Source organism: Chelonoidis abingdonii, chromosome 9, assembly GCF_003597395.2.
Source record: "Chelonoidis abingdonii isolate Lonesome George chromosome 9, CheloAbing_2.0, whole genome shotgun sequence".
NCBI lineage: Eukaryota > Metazoa > Chordata > Testudines > Testudinidae > Chelonoidis > Chelonoidis abingdonii.
In genome coordinates this window covers 66,459,551-66,480,013 of record NC_133777.1, presented here as the reverse complement: position 1 = coordinate 66,480,013, position 20,463 = coordinate 66,459,551, and the positions used below count along the sequence as shown (strand labels likewise).

The 20,463-nt window shown below is 42.7% G+C and overlaps 1 protein-coding gene across 1 annotated transcript in view; it reads left to right on the top strand.

Moving 5' to 3' along the window:
- Positions 1 to 2,836: 2,836 nt before the first annotated feature.
- Positions 2,837 to 20,463, top strand: part of LOC116814791 (NAD(P) transhydrogenase, mitochondrial-like) — a 99,402-nt gene continuing 81,775 nt past the window's right edge. Inside the window, exons 1-2 of the mRNA XM_075069649.1 lie at positions 2,837 to 2,934; positions 6,808 to 7,004. Coding sequence (XP_074925750.1) covers positions 6,866 to 7,004 — 139 coding nt within the window. The 5' untranslated portion in view covers positions 2,837 to 2,934; positions 6,808 to 6,865. The remainder of the gene's footprint in view (positions 2,935 to 6,807; positions 7,005 to 20,463) is intronic.

The window sequence follows — 20,463 nt, the reverse complement described above, 5'->3', positions numbered from 1 at the left end:
AGTTCACCTTGAGACAGGTCCCTAACAAGGATGGATTAAATAGCTGTTCTCTTTCCATTGTGATACATCCAAAAGGTACTTTAGGGCAATTTTTAATCTCTCCCAAGGGTGCTGTTTTGTAGGGTGTCACAGGGTTCTGTCCTCTTTCGCTGTTAAATGTATATGGATGAGACCTAGCTTGCTAAAGCTCAGTCACAGGAAAATACTGGTAATGCTGATCAATTGAGGAAAGCAACCAGAAGAATGGGTAAAAAATGACCCCTTGGTTGAAGGAGTGAAGCTGCCATTTGTGATACAGTTCCCAGTCTAGGCATCTTGTTAGACCCTAAGGTATTCTGGATGCCTAAATAACAGATGTGGCCAATACCCCTTTAGAAATCCTCATAAAAACATCCAAGACATGAGAATTTTAATATAAATCAAAATGCACAAGTACTGCACCGGCAGATTTACAATATTACATTTCAATACATTATTTGAGACAACATGGAAAAGGAACGCATTACATCATGACTGTTTTGGAAATTGATGTGTAAAGCACACAGTTATTGCTTCTCTGTTTTTAACAGAGCTGTATCATCACCATAACCACAAGAAAGACAAACTGCTTGCAGCAATTTAGGATTTTCTGACATTACCATTGGCTATTGGGAGAACAGACTGTCTACATTAATAACATCTAGAAAGGGTCCCGTAACTGTGGAATAGCAGGTCCTTTAGCATGTGAATGCTGTCGTGCTCAGACTTAAATGAAACTTGAAAAATTGACTTGTTTATTTCCATATATATTGTGTACATCAGATCACATTCCAGAAATGTGATTGTATAGTTTTATGCTGGATGTGGTTACACTTGTAATAATGTATTATTCATTTGTCCTTGGCAAAGTTTAAGAAGCTTTGACCAAATGTTAGAAAAGAAAACAAATCTGAAGTTTTAACCCATGGACTAAGAATTCCATTTCCACTATGAACCAGACTGGATTTTACCACTTCTCTTCCAGGAAGGGCTATGTTCCCATCTTCTGTAAAGATCAGTGCCTTCAAGAATTTTTTTTTATTTTAGAATCATGCTGTCCATGCACAGTAATCCTAATGCAGACATAATGTTGTCTAATGCAGTTGTTTCCCCATAATGTCAATATTCTGTTTTCTCCTGGTTGTTCAAAATGTAGCCCCAGGCCTTATTTTACTGCACATTATTCAAACTGTGCTCTGGAAAGCAGAATCACTAATTTCTTTGTGGTCTTTCCTATGAAGCTTAGCACTATAGTATCTGAGAGCTTCACAAATTTTAATTATTTTATATTCACAACATCCTGGTGAGATGATGGGCATGATATTATCCCAATTTTACAGATGGGGAACTGAGACACAAAGATATTAAGGTCCAAAGTGTCCAGTAATTTTGGGTTCCCAATTTGAGATGCCTAAGGCCTGATTTTTCAGAGAACTTGGCAGTTTATACCACTTCATCTCTTCAGAGCACAGTTCCTTTTGACCCAAGTTGCAATTGTGCATGTACAGCACCAGATGTAATACAAATCAAACACCAAGTGTCTCAGATTGGGCACCTAGAAAATGAGGAACACATTGGGAAGGGAAGGGAATTCTGGGAATGTCATGCTCCTGATCACCACATTTAGATGAATGATTTTAGAATTCTGTGCAGGAGTCTAGTGTTCACAAAAGCGAGAAAACAGCAGCTCTGGCATTCTGGGGTATTTCACTAATCATTTAAACTGCTCAGCAAAAGAAAATAAACAGGCTCAGGAAATCTAGCAGCAGAGATGAGGGGGGCAATACTAGTTAGAAGGAGGGATAACTCAGTGTGGAAATGTGGAGCAGTGCTAAGTCAGGAGGAGTAAGCAGAAGTACTAGAGGTTGAGTGCAGAGGACTAATTATTGCTTTGGATGAACTTGGTCTATAACCCCTATGTACTGTGCAATAATTGCATAAAATAACTCTTTCTGCATGAGGCCCAAGCAAATTCAGGAATAGCCCAGGGGTGAAGCTTGTTTTATTCCCAGAGATGGACGCATTTCACTCGATGAGGGAAGTGATCTCTTTGTATAGTTTGTAATCAGAATGTAAAGTTTTGAGTGCTATGAGAACTTTGCTGGAATGTTGCTGCCCTTAGAAAAACACAGGAATGTTCTGCAAAAACGGTACAAAACATTGTATCTTATATCGGCTGGAAGAACCTCAAAGCATTCACAACATCTATTGCAAAAGAAAATGTCAATGTGATTGGCGATTAAAGTAGTGTGAAACAAGAGGAAGAGCTTTCCCTGCCACTGCTAAGGAGGGTTTCTATGGGGAGAAGCTCTGCTCCCCCCAAGCCAGGGAAAGGAGAGAGAGCTCCACTTCCACTCACCCTTACCGTAGCCCCAGGTCTGATTGCATCTTATAGGTTAACTCTCTGTTGAACAAAAGGAAAAAAGGCAAGACAGACAAAGCGAAACAACTGCTACAAGTCAACATCATGGTGGCAGAGCAGGGAGCTCACAAAACAATGTATTTATTTTCCCAATGAGTTAGGTCCTGGGGCAGAGGGACCATTGCATGTAAGTACCTGAGGCTTCTGCCCCCTACTGGGCTTACCAGGACAGTGCTATGGGGCTGGGTGCTAGGTTAGTTATTGCAGGTTGAAGTCTCCAGCTGTTGCAGGGAGGTTTGCAAATGTCAGGGCTATCGGCGGGCTGCCAGGAACCCCTCTGTGTGTTTAGCTGTGAGAATCTTCATGTTGCCAGTGCCAAATTTAACATGCCTTCAGATCACATGGTGCCTATTTATAGCCCTTAGAAATGTACTTGTGCCCACAGCCAGTGAGCTGCTGGTGTGAAGGTCACTGACTGACTGTCAGCTTCCCTCCTGGCCTGTCCTTTGTATCTCATGGGGGGCAGAGCTCACTCCTAAGGACACCAATCTCAGGTTAGTCTTACCTTAGTCTTCCTCTTCTTTCTTCAGCATGTCCCACTTGCCTTTCCAGGCTCTGCTAGTACACTGTCAACTCTTTTTTCATGGGGGAAAAGGGTCTTACCCCTGCTGGTGCCCTTCTTCAAAGGCCAGGACTGCTGTGTCCGTGCGAATGAGATTTTAAATGTCTCCCTCAAACACACAGCAAAATCCTTCAGCCCAAGAGCAGGGTGTGTCTGTCTCTCTTTAAAACTACTCCCTAAATGAAGGAATCCCCTTCCCAAGGAGTGAAATGTGGCAAGGCTGCCCTACCTTGCAAAATCAGGGGTCACAATGCAATCTACTAGGGCATGAATATAAGGTTCCTACACACTGGGCCTGTGTCGGATCCAAGTTATGTGGTGCAAATCAGGAGAACCATCACTGAAATGAATGGTGCAAACCTGCAGTAAAAGAAATCATGATCAGGCCTTGTAAACTAATCCAAAATAGGCTTATAAATCTCCCACAGACGTTAAGGCTGCAACAGAAAAGTTGTGGGAGACCTTTTGGGGGGTTTTCATGTAAGGATGTTAGCACCCAGGAACTGCAGATATCAGCAGTCTGCTGAAAATGTAAACATCAAATAGGTAACTAACTCTGCCACATCAAGCAGCTTGGTGTTAAACGGATAACATTTGGAAAAGCTTTGCCCAAACTTTCAGAACAATCAGGCTGTTTTTCCTTCAGCCATATGAATCAGTGTTGTCTGGTTATCATGCTATTGTAGGGGAGGGTAAATCCAAAATCTATAGCTGAATTTGACTGAACATTAATATTTTTCTTTTTGTCATGCAGAGCTGAATGTAGGTAATATGTGGGTACCAAATGTGTTGTGTGCCAAATCTGAGTTTTGCAGATTCTTTCTAGGTCAATAGTTCCTTATCCCTACGGGGTGAAGCATGAAGAGGCTGTCAGCGCAGGATTTGTCCCTTATCTATAAGCAGTTGGATTTTTTTGTTTGGTTGATTTTTGTGATTATTATTATTAATAACAATAATTATTAGTATTATTTATTTATTTATTTGTATCTGGAAAAGGAGAAACAGGTCTTGGTTCTGATTGTCTGAGGAAGTTTATTTCCAGGTTAAATAGGTAGGAAATAGAAATTCTGTTAGTTTGGTAGATTAATATAGTCCGAGATTCAACATGGGTCAAGAGATCTGATGTAAAGGGATGGGAGCCAGGAAACCCTGTATTCTAATCCCTGCTTTAGTGCTGTCTCTCTTTGTGGCCTTATCCGAAGTATCTTAGCATCTCTGCCTCAGTGAACCCACATGTAAAATGGACATAATGCTTACTGCAGAAGTGTTGTGAGAACTAACCAGTTAATGTTTTTTATAGTGCTTTAAAAATGTAGAGCTCTGTATAAGCACTAAGCAGAGGTTGGCCCAAGATATAAAACTGAGATGCCAATTTATATTTCCAGTGTGTTCAGCTCCAAGATTTTGGTTTGTAAATCTTGAAATAAATAATGTATTGTGCTGGTTTATGGAATCGGTGTTATAGCTGCTAATTGTATGTCTTTTTGCTTGTTTAGTGACCTCAGAAGAAGGATATTGTGAAAAAATAAGCTTTAATACATGATTTATGTATAATTTACCAAAAAACAAATTTTGGAACCATATATTTTGATAATGAACTACACTTAGTCTATGACATATGTATATAGCTCTGCTCACAGTTAAGCCACCTTTGGAATATAGATTTGCCTAATGGTATGTGTGTGTATGAACAAATGGTCCAGCATAATGCAGTTATCATTTAAGGAGTTGCTAAGTATTTAACTCTGAATTTTCAGGGTGGTGGGTGTGTGTTATGTGGTTAATTAATCTTAACAATTAACATTATTTTTCCATGTAATTGCATACAGAATGTGCTAGTGGTACAAGAAGTAGTAATTACTGTACAGTAACCACTTCTTTCAGTGTTTTTTTCATTACTGAAAGCTGCTGGCCTGCATTATGGACTAATGTCCTGTACAATTTAATTTAATTTAATTTAATTTCAGCCTGACTGAACTCTGTAAACCACTGGAGAAACAGAAGCGTGTAATGGAAACACATCCATATCCCATTCTTAACAGCATTAAAGATCAGTACTGAAAGACACAAGGCCCTTCACTTCCCTGCACCCTGTTGAAGTGGAATGAAAAAGGGCCAGCAGGGGAGATTGGGGGTGCGTTTGGGGGCGGGGGGAAGAATGTTTCTCTAAAGCTCTTGTCCAATCAGAAGAAAAGGGACTGAAATTCTTTAGAACCTAGTGCTATGTTTTGGGATGCATTGACTAGATTGATTAGTCTGGAGCTGGAGTGAGAAAGGTAAAGCTCAGTGCCTTTACTCACATGTCAATCTAGTGTAGATGTCTAAAGTAAAGCCACAATTCAGATGGGGGAGTTGTGATGGAATGGTGTTCTTCCTTTATTTCCCATCCCCGAGAATTCAGTGTTGCTAACTCAAGCAATTTTACTGTAAGTTGCACAATATTTGTTCTTGTCCTTAAAGCCTCAGCTCCAGGAGTCATGTAAATACATGAGAATCTCAGCTTTTATTTAAAAGAGGTTCTAACCCTCCTGGCTGCAGACAAAAGCTTGAAAATGTGACATGCAAGGGCCCCCAAACCAGTAGGCAAATAAAAGAAACCCAAAATGTATTATTCTGAAAAAAAAACTTCTGATTTTTTTTTCAGGTCAATCTTATGATTTTGGGGCTGACTCGAGATTTTTTGATTGCCTGGGGTTGGCCAGCAATGCTCTCTCATACCATCAGGGAAGGAAAGCATCCTCCCCATAATCTCTCATCCAGAGATCTGAGGTCAGGTTCAAGGGTGAGACTGGAATGGAGCATTTGGGACAGAGAACACAGAATATTGAAAGTTATGTTGTGGTGATTAGGAATTCTGGGATTGCAGGTGTGCTCTGAGTTTCTAGCAATGTACCGCCACCTGCACTTCCTATTTTGAACCTGACTCTTTCCCCCGCTCTAAGTTTGCCCAGCATAGATTTCTAATGACTCCTACAAATCTTACTGTTTGCAGTAACAGTGTACCTGGGGTTTGTTTTCCTTTCTGACAGCTACCAAATGAAGTAAAACAAAGCCAAGATATTTGCTTTTAAACTGATTAAAACGACCCAGATAAAAATGTCAGTGTAAGACCAATGAACATGTGTGAGTGTAATATATGACGTATACCACATGCAACCATGATGTCAGTAGACTGGTGTTTGGAGGCAAATGAGTTTTAAAGAGACCGCAGTGATCTATCGACTGTGCAGCAAGAACCCTTTGCCAGCTATGTTCTAACTTCTATTATTGAGACTTTATTTTCATGTAATGCTATGTGGTATGAGTATGGAACTCATTGTTTCATTTTACTATTATATCTCTCAGAAATTCAATCAGTGAGTAGTCCTCAATGAAAAGCAGAAACTTCTTCAGTATGAGCAGGTTGTTCCTTTGCACATACCAGTCTGGTGGTGTAAGATTTTTTTTTTTTTGAGTAGTCTGAGTAAACTCCTGTTGGAAATAAAGTAATTATACTGGATTGCGGAATTAAACATCAGGACAATCTAGTGCAAGCTTTTGCCCAATTTGTTTGTAATTTTGGACATAGCTCAAGTCTGGCTGGTTCAGTGACCTGGCAGAGTGCCTAGGCAAGTCATCAGCTTTCAATTCCACATGCATCACCTGATGCAAAGGCCTTGTACTCAGTCATTCTACAGTAATATTAATTACTCAGTAATATTGCTGAGTTTTTTTCTTGCCCCTAACATGGGGTGACCTTAAACTATACAGATTTGAGCCGGGTTAATCAGGCAACTTGGTTTCAATACAGCTTTTATATCTACAGGGCAACTGGACCAACATCAAGGGCACAGAGGAGTGTTCTGTCCTCAGGATTTGCTGGGATGGCTGGTCTAGTGCGGTGCATCACCAGTTGCTCAGTGCCCTTGCTTCACAGTATAAATTCTAGGACACTGCAGCCAGCAACCAGACAACGTTCTTTTAGAACTTTCCAAATCTTATGGAATCAACAGACAGCAAAAGGTACAATATGTATTTGATATGACTGTATGTAAATGCTGAAGTTTTATTTTCAAATGGATCATAATGTTGTGGAGGCTTATTTTCTGTTACAGAGGTCATCTGGAGGCCAATGTCATGTATAACAGAAAACTCTCTACAAGCATTAAACTTTGAGTCAATGTTCACATACTCCACGTGGTTAATTAGATAATTTAATTTCTTTGAGGTTTTTATAAAACCAATGATTTGCATTGGTAAAAATACACTATATTTCATTCACTCAGATGTTGAACTGGCCCTTAATTTGAAAAGAGGTTGCTCTATTTTTTTTTTAATAGAAATATACAGGGTCAGTCTCTGACCTCAGCTACACTGACATACACCAGTACAAAAGGGAGAAGAATTTGATCTATTATGAGGCAGAAGTAAGTTTAGGCTCAAGAGCTTGCTGAGCTGCAGAGCATTTTTAAAAATTGTGGAAATTCAGATATCTGCTGCCAATACTGTAGTTAAGTGACCACTGTACAGAATAATATTTGGGTTAATTTTTGAACTCACTGGACATCCAATGACTTGCCCAGGGAAGATTTTCTAAGTTATCTCTGGCCAGTTGCCAGGTACGGTTGTTGCTAAAAATGACGTAAAGGAGCCAGCAGGTAATATTCGTATTGCGCAGGACTCTGTAAACATGGCTTTAGAGTGAAAGACTCACTGTTGACAAAGGGCTAAATCCTGCTCCCAGGGATAAAACTTCACTGCTGTCAATGCCACAGGATCAAGGCCTGAACAATAATTAAAAAACCCTTTTTATAAATATCTGCAGCAGACAGTTGTGGAGGGAGGTGGGGCGAAGGAATGTGCACCCGTGTGTGTGTGTGTGTGTAGGCTCCATATTTGTATTTGTACACCTCCGTTTGTATGTATATTTTTCCACAGGCAGTTTGAGTTCCTCAGGAGGCTGGAAAAGTGGGAGAGTTGGTCTTTTAACAGGACTCTAGTTCCTGGATGGTCGAGAAAGTGTGGCATTTTACCATTTCCAATGTTCTTCAGGCCCAGAGAAGGGAAAAGCCAGTAAAGAAATCATACATGCCAGTATTGAGGGATTCTGGTTTATTTGGCTTTATTCAAATACCAGGATTTATACAGATTCCTTTAGAAATCAAATTCATGGTCCTAATGATAAGATTATGACATTAATCTCTAGCATGTTCATTATAATAAAAGACTTGATCAGAATGTACTGAACAGGTAACAGAGAAAGGGTGAATCCTTTCTAGTGAGATCCTTGCAACCATTTGGTTTAAGCAACTGGTTCAACAGTTTTAACCATCTAGTAATCTAGGGATATTGTTACATTGCTTTGTAGCAAGCAAGCTAGTGTGTATTTATGTTACGGTATGTCAGGGAAAATTTACCAAATGCTGATCTATTTCCAGAAATGGTGAGGCAACTCTTGATGCCTCAGTGCTACCAGAAAGTGAACCACAACTGGAATGCTGAAGAACTGGACTAATAGACACATAACGGGACAGGAAGTATTAACTTCCTGCCTGTCATCGAATAGTCACTACTTTCTTCTTGACTCAAGAAGATTAGGGTTCTGATGGGAATCTTAGATTCTTGGATCTTGTGTGTGGTGGTGTGAGTTAATACAGGAGGTATTTATGTGTGTTGCTACTAATGTGGCCGGGTCAGATCGCCTCATCCCATGGAAATAACTGACAGAAAAGGTGTAGGTGGAGGAAACATTTCCCTCAAATTATTCGGATGGGGGCCCTGTTGGCCACATTTGAACCATGTTTCCTGACATCCCCTTCCTGCCCAAGGTCTACCATCAAAAGGGTTATCTAGTTTGGAGGGGCTTTAAGGCTATGTTCCCTCTTTCTGGCAGGAAGAAGGTGCATCCCCCATTCACAACTCACTGACCTATGCACATGCTACCTCCTCGCCAACGCTGGCCACGTGAAGAACCATCCATGTCGTTTCGAGGAGGTAGATGGTGCCAGAGAGGTGTAGGAGATCCCTGACCTGTACTTGTGTAAAGTAGACAGCAGAGGCATTTGAAATACAATACAGAGGTCACTTGTACTATGTACCATTTTAACTGTTTTCCTCTATGATTTTATTTTCATAGAATCATAGAAATGTAGGGCTGGAAAGTACTTTGAGAGGTTGTCAAGTCCAGGCCCTGGTACTGAGGCAGAACCAAGTAAACGTAGGCCATCTCTGACAGGTGTTTGTCCAAACTGTTCTTAAAAACTTCCAAAAGTGGGGATTCTACAACCTTTCTTGGAAGCCTATTCCAGATCTTAACTACCATTATAGTTAGAAAGTTTTTCCTAATATCTTACTTAAATCTCATCTTGTGCCTTAGCCTTTCTGATTTTGTTCCAACAGGGTTTTGCTATTCTTTTGTACTCCTCCTTAGTAATTCAATCATGTTTCCACTTTTGTAGGATTTCTTTCTGATTTTTAGGTCACTAAAGAGCTCCTGAGGGAGCCATTTTAGCCTCTTACTATTCCTCCTGTCTTTCCTTCTCATCAGGATAGTTTGCAGTTGTGCCTTTAGTACTGTCTCCTTAAGACACTGCTAGCTCTCCTGAACTCCTTTTTCCCTTAAATTTTCTTCCCATGACACCTTACCTACCACTCCTCTGTGTTTATTAAAGCCTGCTTTTTGTGAAATCCCTTGTCCTTATAATGCTGCTGTCACTTCTTCCTTTCCTTAGAATCTGTCATGTCATGGTCACTTTCACCTAAATTGCCTTCCACCTTCAGATTCTCTACCAATTCCTTCCTAGTGGTCAGAATCAAGTTTAAAATGGCTGTCCCCCAGTTACTTCCTCAACTTTCTGAAACAAAACATTGTCCCCAATACATCCCAAGAGCTTACTAGAAATTTTGTGTTTTACTGTATTACTTTGCCAACAGATGTCTGGGTAATTAAAGCCCCCATTATTATTAGGTCTTGTGTTTTGGATATTTCGATTGTTTATTCTAAAAATGCCTCATCCACTTCCACTTCCTGATATGGTAGTCTATAGTAGAACCCTTCCATGACGTCAACTCTATTTTTACTCCTTTTATCTTCACCCAGAAACTTTTAGTTTATTGCAAATCCATTTATTTCCACAAAGCCTTTAATCTGTTGTTTTAAAGAGGAATTTGCAACAGAAGAAATTTAAAAACAAATAACATTCATTAGACAACCAAAAAAGAACAAAAATCTCCATAACTGTCTTTGTCAGCAACTTTCAGGATTCATAGAAGAATAAAAGATCAAATGTATGCAGATGGCCAGCCAGCTTATATAGGAAAATGCTTCCTTCTCTTTCACTTGTATTTTATTTACACAAGGAAAAAAATGCCTGTGAGTTGAGCAGTAAAAGCCCCTCAACATTTCACAGCAAAAGCAGCTTCCTCATGGGTGGGGAAGTGAGCTGTCACAAAGACTCTCTTTCTGGACACAAAGAGTAGTTTTGTTTTGTTTTTCCTGGAAGGCGAATATATGCTCTTTATTCTTCTGTGTACTGTGTGAACAAATAATATCCATGTTCTGGAATGTTGATCTTGGTGTGAAATTCTCCAGATTCCCATTTCTCTTAGCCCAGATATGTGATCTGGAATCAGTCAGTTTATAAGCTAATACTTGATCCAGTAGTGAAGTTGAACCTCATTCCCCACTGGCCAGGACCTTGTGCAGGTACTGATACCTTTGTATAGTGATTGTGAAAACATGATTGTTCTCATTTGTTAGCATTTTACACCTACTGCTTTGCACACCTGTAAATGCCCACACAAGGTGCAGAGCAGTGGAAAATTAGATTCTTCTTCAAGAGATGTCCCTGTGGATGCTCCACTCCAGGTGTTGATGCATCCCTTTGGCTTCGCTCGGAGATTTTTACAGCAGTACTCATACTGGTCATGCAAGGGCAGAGCCTGCCCCCCTGCTCTGAGTGTATGTTAATAGTATGTGTGTGCGACCGGTCTCCTCAATTCCTTCTCTACTGTCCCCGCCCTGAGATGGAGCTCAGCAGACTCAGTAGAGAATTTCTTCTCTCCCTTGTTCAACTTTTTTCCCTCTTAGTTTAGCTTACCGGTATCTTCTCTTCTCTTCTCTTCAAAACAAAACACCCCCCAAAAACCTTCCGACATGCCTGGCTCTCCAGGTTTTAAGCGCTGCTCTAACTCTAATGATGCCATCCCTTTTTCAGATGGCCACTCTAAATGTATAAAATGTTTGAGGCACTCCCACATCCACCAGAAATGTGCCCACTGTAGCAATTTGAAATCCAGGACATGCAAAGACAGGGAGCTCTGGCTAAAACTACTCCTGCTGCAAAAATCTCTCGGATCAGTCTCAGACCTGGGCTCTGATTCTGCTGTACACCACAGCCCTCCCGCTTCAAAGAGACAAAAGAAAACTTCAAAAAAAAATCACTCTCTCACCTGCAAAGGGTATTCTCGAGAAAAATCCTTCTTTGAGTACTGCTTCCCTCCCGTGTTCCCCCAGCTGAGTACCTCTGATGTGCTGGGCTCCTCTGGCGCTGTGCGAAAACCGCCTGTGGCTGCAGCGGTCGCACTAACCACTAGGCTTCAGGCTTTCAGTTGCCTGCCTTTCACATGGTACCATTCAGCACCGCAGTGAAAGTAGTGCCAACACATACTAGCCTGTCTGACCCCTAGCAGGCTCCTCTCACTCTCCTGGCCCTGTCAGCCTTTGAGCTAGACGGCAGTGACATAATGCAGAGAAACACCTCCTCACAACAAATTCCTCTTGCTCAGCCCTCCCCTCACAGAGGCACTGCGACACCGCAATTCACATACTCAAGGGACCTCCTGGTGTCACCTGTCTTGCAGTCACTCCTACTTAACACCTGTTTCTCTCTGGACACTCAGGCAAGGTCCGCACAGTTTTCCTCCAGTGATGAGGAATCTGGGCTGCAGGGAGAATTTTTCACCTTATCAGATCTCCTGTCCACAGACTCCAATCAAGAGAGGTCATAGAAAAGCTGCCTTGTCCTACTCCGAGGGCCCTGGATGGCACCACTCATGCTCTTCCCACCACATTGGCAATATTGGGCTCCATGGACTCCTTATACTCGGGACCACGCTCATTATACCACCGCAGCCAGGCGTGAAACCGGCTCGGTACCACCAGCTGATGACCCTGCCACTGACTCCAGACACCAGGCAGCCCTGTCACAACCGCAAGAGCAAGCACAGCCTGCCTCTAACCTGGTAGAACCAGTTGTTCCACCTGATGAAACATTTCCTCCTCCTCCCCCAATGTCTTTGGGTGACGTCTCAAAATTTCAAGACCTGTTTAAAAGAGTTGCCAATCAGAGCACTTCGGCAGTGGGTCCCGGAGCGGAAGGACCCCCCACTGCTGAATTGCCGCCGAAGATCCAGAGTGGAAGAAGCTCTGGGGGTCCGGGCCCCATGAGAGTTTTCTGGGGTCCCCGGAGCAAGTGAAGGACCCCGTTCCAGGGGCCCCAAAAAACACCAGGCGGCCCTGTTGCCAGTGAGCTAAGAATTAACCTGGAACACGTCCCTGAACTGGAGCATGAGCTAACCAATATCCTGCAGCCCTCTTCTTCTAGAATTGCATTACCTAGCAACGCAGCCCTTTTAGAATCTGCCACGGCCATTTGGCAAACCCCATCTGCAAGCCTACCTACCTGTAAGAGAGCGGACCGAAAGTACTTTATTCCTTCCAAGGGCTCGGAATTCCTTTTTAGTCACTCAGTGTCAAACTCACTGGTAGTTGACACAGTTAACCAAAAGAACAAACACCAGTTTCCCCGTTCCACCCCTTCCGAGCAGATCTAATTGCTCACTGTCCTTGTCAGATGTAAGGTATATGCTTCTTCCACATTGCAGTTTTGCATTGCTAATTATACAGCTGTTCTAGCAAAGTACGGCCACAAAAATTACAATAAATTCATGGACTTTATTGATCACATTCCAGAAGAAAAGAAACAACAATTTACAGCCATAGTTTCCGAGGGACAAATCCTCCCCTGCACTGCTCTTCAAGCTGCCCTGAGTGTGGTCAATACTGCGGCACAGTTCACCGTCACAGCAGTCATGATATGCCAAGGGTCATGGCTCTCATCCTCTTCCTTTCCCCCAGGAGGTCCAGAGTACCATTGAGGATCTCCCCTTTGACTGTGATTAACTGTTTGCCTCCACCACAATGACGTACTCCACTCCATGAAGGACTCCAGGGCAACCCTCTGGTCTCCAGGAATTCAAACCCTTACGACCAGAAGGCAACAATATAGATACCAGCCTAACAGTGACCATGCTACCCCATATACACCCAGCAATAGAACTCATGAGCAACAGCAATGCCAGAGACCCAGATACCAACGCTGCAGTCCCAACTCCTTGGCAGCGTCTCAACCCCCTCCAACCAATAAGCAAATTTGAAGCCTTGGTCGAAGGTATAGAAAACAATATTCCCACTTCAGCGCTTACACTGCCTACCCCTATTTTTGTCATCGCCATTACACATTCTCCCATCAATGGCAAACTATTACCACCGACAAGTGGGCTTTAGAGGTCGTCACAGTTGGCTATTCCATCCCTTTCCTCTCCCCGCCTCCCACTCATCCACCCTCCCTGTCCCTCTTCAGGGACCCCTCTCACGAGCAGCTGCTCCTCCAAGAAGTACAACATCTCCTTCAATTGGAGGCAGTAGAAATTGTGCCTGAACAACACAGAGGGAAAGGTTTCTATTCCCATTACTTAACAGAAAAGAAAACTGAGGGAGGGCAACCGATCCTCGACCTCAGGTGGCTAAACAAATTTATCAAAAAGCAAAAGTTCAAAATGATTATCCTCACCACCATAATCCCAGCACTGGATCAGGGCGATTGGTTTTCAGCCCTCAACCTACAGGACGCCTATTTTCATGTGACTATTCACCCAGCCCACAGACATTTTCTTCATTTTATCCTCTGACACATTTTCAATACAGAGTGTTGCCTTTCGGCATATCTACCACCCCCCGAGTTTTCTCCAAACTCCTAGCCATGGTTACTGCCCATGTCAGGAAACGGGGGGTTATAATATTTCCTTACCTCGACGATTGTCTCCTCAAAGCCTCAACACTTGATGAAGCTCTTCGATCCATGCAGCTTTCCATCACTTGCTACCTTTCCCTGGGCCTACAAATAAACAAAAGCAAATCCACCTTGTCTCCAACCCAATAACTGGAGTTCTTAGGAGCGCACCTTGATTCCAGAACGGGAATAGCGTCTCTCTCGCTCAATCATTTCAACACCATAAAACTCCTGGTTACAAAACTTTGCAAAAGTCCCCAGGTCACTGCACAAGACTGCTTGCAACTGTTAGGCCACATGGACTTGTGTTCTTTCATTGTCAGAAATGCATGTGTATACATGAGGTGCTTCCAAGCTTGGTTGGCCACGGTTTACAGACTGTACGTACTCACTCTAAACAAGCCTCTATCCACACTCTTCAGAGTCTAAGACTCACTCTAATGGTGGAGAGTTCCCTCCAATCATTGCTCAGGAGTCCCTTTTCTCCAGGACTCCCCATCACTCATAATTACTACCGATGCATCCCTCATGGGATGGGGAGCACACATATCCCACCACACAGCTATGGTCTTTCACTGAAGCCTCCCTACACATAAACATCCTAGAACTGTGAGCCATACACAATTCCTGCCATCATTTCCTCCCATTCATTCAGAACCAACATGTTTGGATAATGACAGACAACACTGCATGCATGTTCTATGTCAACAGGCAGGGAGGGGCTTGATCTCACTCACTTTGCACAGAAGCCACGAAGCTCTGGAATTGTCGCCTCGCGAACAACATCCGGATATCAGCCGCCTATCTTCCTGGGGCCCTGAATACCACCACAGATGAACTAAGCAGACATTTTCCCTGGGATCACAAATGGGAGATAAATGACACAATCATACACAATATATTCTGTGTTTGGGGCTATCCAATCCTAGACCTCTTCTCGACTGTGAAGAACAATAAATGTTCCAAATTTTGCTCCAGAGCAGGATTGGACAAACATTCCCTAGGAGATGCATTCCTGATCTCATGGGCTCAACACTTAGTGTATGCTTTTCTCCCAATACCAGTTCTCCACAGAGTTGTGACAAAGATACGAACAGATCGTGCCACGGTAATTCTGATTGCCCTGTTGTGGCTCAGACAACCGTCATTTCCGTTCCTCACCAGAATGTCAATTCGCCCACCAATTTGGTAGCCGCTTACTCTGAACCTTCTATTGCAGCAACACGGACGATTTTTTACCCCAACCTGTCCATGCTTCACCTCAAAGCTTGGTTCCTACATGGTTCTCCCAAAATGAACTAGCATGCTCTGGGCAGGTTCAAAGAGTGCTCCTACATAGCAGAACACAATCTACTTGCATCCGAAAGTGGAAGTGATTCAAGCAATGGTGCTCAACTATACAACTTCCTCCTACTTCTGCACCTCTTCTACCCATACTTGACTACCTATTAGATCTAAAGAAATCTGGCCTTTCTTTCAGCTCCATCAAAGTCCACTTAGCTGCTATTACAACTTTTCATGAGAAGATCGACAATACCTCTGTTTTTTCTCATCCAATCACCAAGCGTTTTCTCAAAGGTCTCCAATCTCTAAACTTGGACATTAAACCTCCTACCCCTCAGTAGACCTTCACGTAGTATTATCCTGCTTAACTCAACAACCATTTGAGCCCCTAGCCACTTGCTCCCTCTTACACTTCTCTATGAAAACAGCATTCTTAGTGACAATCACCTCCGCCAGACGGGCAGGAGAACTAGCAGCTCTCATGGCAGACCCACCGTACACACTATTTTTTAAGAACAATGTTACCCTCCGATTACACCCTGAATTTCTTCCAAAGGTGCATTTGTCATTCCACATCAATGAGCTGATACACCTACCAACCTTCTTTCCTAAACCACATGCAAACTCTTTTTTGAATCCACAAAGCATAAGTTAAATGTATGCAGGGTTTTGTTCTTCTAGTTGGATAGAACCAAGCCCTTTAGGAACTCTTTTAGACTCTTTGTCTCCATTGCAGAGCACTCCAAAGGGACACTTATTTCTACCCAGAGACTTTCAGACTGGATTTCTGAGTGTATCTGACTGAGCTATCAGATAAAGAAAGTTGCGCTTCCAGCCAGCATCAGAACTCACTCACCTAGATCTGTGGCTATCTCTGTGGCTTTTCTATGCAAAGCTCCTCTGGCTGACATCTATAAGGTGGCCACTTGGACTTCTGAACAGACATTTGTTAAGTGTTATGCCCTTACTCAAGGCCCTCTTTCTGATACATGATTAGACAGAGCTGTATTATCTACTGCATTCCTACCAAATCCAAAGTTCCTACCTCCTTGAGATACACTGCTTTTAAGTCACTTGGAGTGGAAGACCCACAGGGGCACCTCTCTCTTTCTTGAAGAGGAGGTTACTCACCTTGTCCCGTAACTGATGTTTTTCAAGATGAGTCCTTGTGGGTGTTCCACTACCCCTCCTCCTCCCCTCTACTTTGGAGTTGGGGTGGCCTTCATTGTAGAGAAGGAACTGAGGAGACCGGTCGTGCAACTGTACTATTAAGGTACACTCAGAGCAGGGGGAGGGGAGGCAGGCTCTGCGTGTGCGTGACTGGTATGAGTACTGCTGTAAAAATCTCCGAACGAAGGCTCAGGGACACACCAATGCCTGGAGTGGAGCACCTACAGGGACACTCATCTCAAAAAACCTCAGTTACTGCACAGGGTGAGTAAACTCCTCTTCACAATCTCATTTCTTAGTGCTGTGTGCCTTAGAATTCCTAATATTTGAGCCCCACTTACTGCCACTTACTCCTCCTCTCCAAAAAACTCTAACTCTAGAAACCTAAAATATGAAACTTGAAGTCCATTAGGCCAAAATGGGACAGCCATATTTTCGGACTTTGATGTCTCAGGCTTTTAACTCTGCAGGACACTTAAATTGCTATTTAGACTCATAATTAATTATTTAGGCACCTAACTTTAGTCATATAGACTTGAGAATGTGGTCTATAATTACTGCCACCAGAGACTAGCTTGAACCAAAACCTGGGGAGTGAGAATCTGTTTTACAGAAATGTCCTGAAATTAATGGATTTCCTCCAGATTTAGGCTGACAAAAGAACAGAATTCAGCCCCACATCTGAACAACCCAAACTCTAGAGTAGTTTGTCACTAATCTCCACTTTCTGAGTTGGACTCATCTCTGCTTAGTGCTTTATATTTCCAAAGCATCTCATCCTCAGAACACCCTTATTAGGTAAGCCATAGTGTCCCTGGTTTACAGATAGAGAAATTAAAACTCCAAGTTAATGTCTTTGCTAGGGCTATGCAATGAGTGGCAGGGCTGGGATTAAAACAAAAAATCCTGGATCCTAGTCCCAGTGTTTTATCTGCCATTTTAGACTATCATCTTGGCTGTGGTAGGATCCAGTGGAGCAGAAGAAAAGTACCCAAGCAAAGAAAGTATTCATGTGGTAACAATACTTTCTGGTACTATATTTCATTTTAAATTGCTAATAGACTGTAAAACCTCTGACAGAGAACGTATGACTTTGATATCTAGGAGAAGAATTAGGTAGCATCTTTTAGAAATAAAACAGAACAATGCATTAAGAGAGCAATATAATCACTTTTATCATGGTAGAATTCAACCAAAAGGAAAGAAAAAATAATAAATTGTGATCTGTAGGTTGCTCTGGTGAGATCCACAGGTTGTAAGCCCTGAATCTCATTCAGATGGTATGATACACAGTGAAACATACATGAGATTAATTACCAAACTGACATCAAAAGACAAATTCATAAGGGTTATTGGAAAACTGCTCAGATTGTTTCACTGCCAGTATACATTGGCCACCTTTAAAATAAGTTGCCTGAAGATCTGCAAAAGAAAGATGAGCCTTCAGAACCAGTCATATCCACTCCACCTCAGGAGTAAAGTGGGCAGCATGTATCTTGTGATCAGTGGAACTGGAATCGGAGGGCCCATGTTCACCGTTATTGAGAGAGGACACCAGGAAAATAGGAGATGTGAGGCGTTGGCCTGGAAGCAGTGCAGTCACATGGACAGAGCAATGCACAGGGTTTAAAAAAGTTCCATCTATTCAGTTTAACATACATTCAGCTTCTGTATCATTACTCCCTTCACCTACAATGAGGATATCATCTGCAATTATCTTAACCCCAGCCAGTCCTTTGATTCAAAGTGCTGCAGACCTCTCTGCCTTCTTCCCCAGTAAGGTAAAGTAAAAGTTCTATTTTCCTGCAATTGTTGTCCTGGCACGGTCAGGTCTGTGTACTGCTCGAGTTCCTTCTTACACAGCTCCATTGCTGTGTAACCCTTCTGCCAGGTGAAGCTACCGGCAGCCAAGGCTGGATTCAATATCTTGGTGGGGAGAAAACCCAGCAACAAAATCCAGTGCCATCAGCTCGCAGAACATATTAAAAACGACTCTGTAAACTTTGAGATCTTGAACTGGACCCTAATTAGCCTGTAAAAAGACAGTGTGCGAGTGCAACAAGATTAAAAAATAATAATTACAATTGTACTGTTGTGGCTGGGGGAGGAAGTGTAACAACAGTCATACTGGAAAGGTCAAGCAAACAAAAGAGAAATGTGGCAGCAGTCATCTTGCGAGAGGAGCAACAGACAAGGAGGAAGAGAAGATCTAGATGTCTGGGAAATGAAAGAAATCATCCAATACGAAGATCTGTTCCCCACCAGAAACAACAACAAGGTCATGAAAGAGTAACTCTGCCTCCAGCAAACAAACTATGGAGGCAGATGGAGATGTTCCAGTCACTAAGGCTGACTTGGGGGACCTGCTGTTAGAAATCAAAAAGGTCAAGAAGAAGATGAGGGAAGAGATCCAAACCTGCATTAAAAAGATGGAAAATGAAATTAATTAGGTTAATGGGAAAATATCAGATAGGGAAAATGAAATAAATGAGCAATCACACTGCATTACCAACCTAGATGAAAGAATCCAAATAATTGGGGGGGGGGAGAAGAGAAAAAGAAATAGAATTAATGGTGGAGGACAGGGAAAATAGAGAATATAGGAATAACATGAGGATTAAAGGTTTTTCCAGAGGAGACTGAAGGAAGGAAGTTGCTGAACACATTGGATGATATATGCCATGGCACATTAAAACTGGGCAATAAATGTCACGTTCATACTAAGTGGGCTGACATATCCCTTTTCCCCATGCCCCAAGCAGGCTCCAGAACAAGAGCTGTGATTGTCCATCTACACTACTGTCAAGACAAGAATAAAATACTGAGGGCAATGAGGGAAAGAGTGGAACCACTTAAGATTCTTACACATTTTCCCAGATGTGACAACCTCAACCCTTAGAAAGTAAAGAGAGTTATATCACAAAACCACAATTATTAGAAAGAACAATATACGATACAAATGGGGGCTTACATTTAGACTAACCTTTAAATGGAAGGACAGGTATATGTCTATTTCGCAACCAAGGAAGTAAAACAGGTACTTATGGACACGGGAACAGGCAAATCTGCTCAAGAACGATCTGAAGGGGATCAAAGGCATTAATTCTACAGGTCACCAAGAAATCACTGAGTATCAGTGAGATCAAAGACAGCTAGAACAGCTCAAAAAGATGCAGCGAGATGAGAGAGACGAGAGCGTTTAGAAACTTAAGGCTACGTCTACACTGCACGATTATTTCGAAGTAGTTTAAACCGATATTACGAAACCGATGTTATAAAATCGGTTTTGCGCGTCCACAATGCGATCACAAAATCGATTGCTTGTGTCCATGGTCCAAGGCTACCATCGATTTCAGGAGCGGTGCACTGTGGGTAGCTGTTCCTCAGCTTATCCATAGTTCCCACTTCCGTGTGAGAGCACAGTGCCTGATGCGGCCAGAAAAACATTGCCCCGGGTGGTGTGGGTTACAGCCTCACCCCTCCCTTTGTGTAGGGCAGCAGACCAACCCTTTGGCGCGTTTTTCGTGAGTGCATTGAGCAAACGCCATAGCACAGCAATCATGGACCCTGAGATCACAAACCGGTATCCCTGACCGTTGTCAACACCTCACGTACTCTCGTGCTGACTATGAGGAACATATGAACTGCAAAGGCCAGGAGGAGAGGAGGAGGCAGCTATTCAGAGCGGCGAGGAAAAAACCGATGACGAGATGGAGGCAGAATCCTCCATAACCGCTGGCCCCAGACGTTTGGATTTTTTTTTTTATTGTTCTACTGCCTTAAAATTTAAACGGGGCATCTACCTACCCATTGAACGCCGAATTTGGCACGGGAACAAGCAAGACTGGTGGACCGCATGTTTTGACGGTGTGCGGAGATTCGCAGTGGCTGCGAAACTTTTCGCGCATGCGTAAGAGCACTTCGTTAGAACTTGTGACATGCTTCCCCTGCCCTGA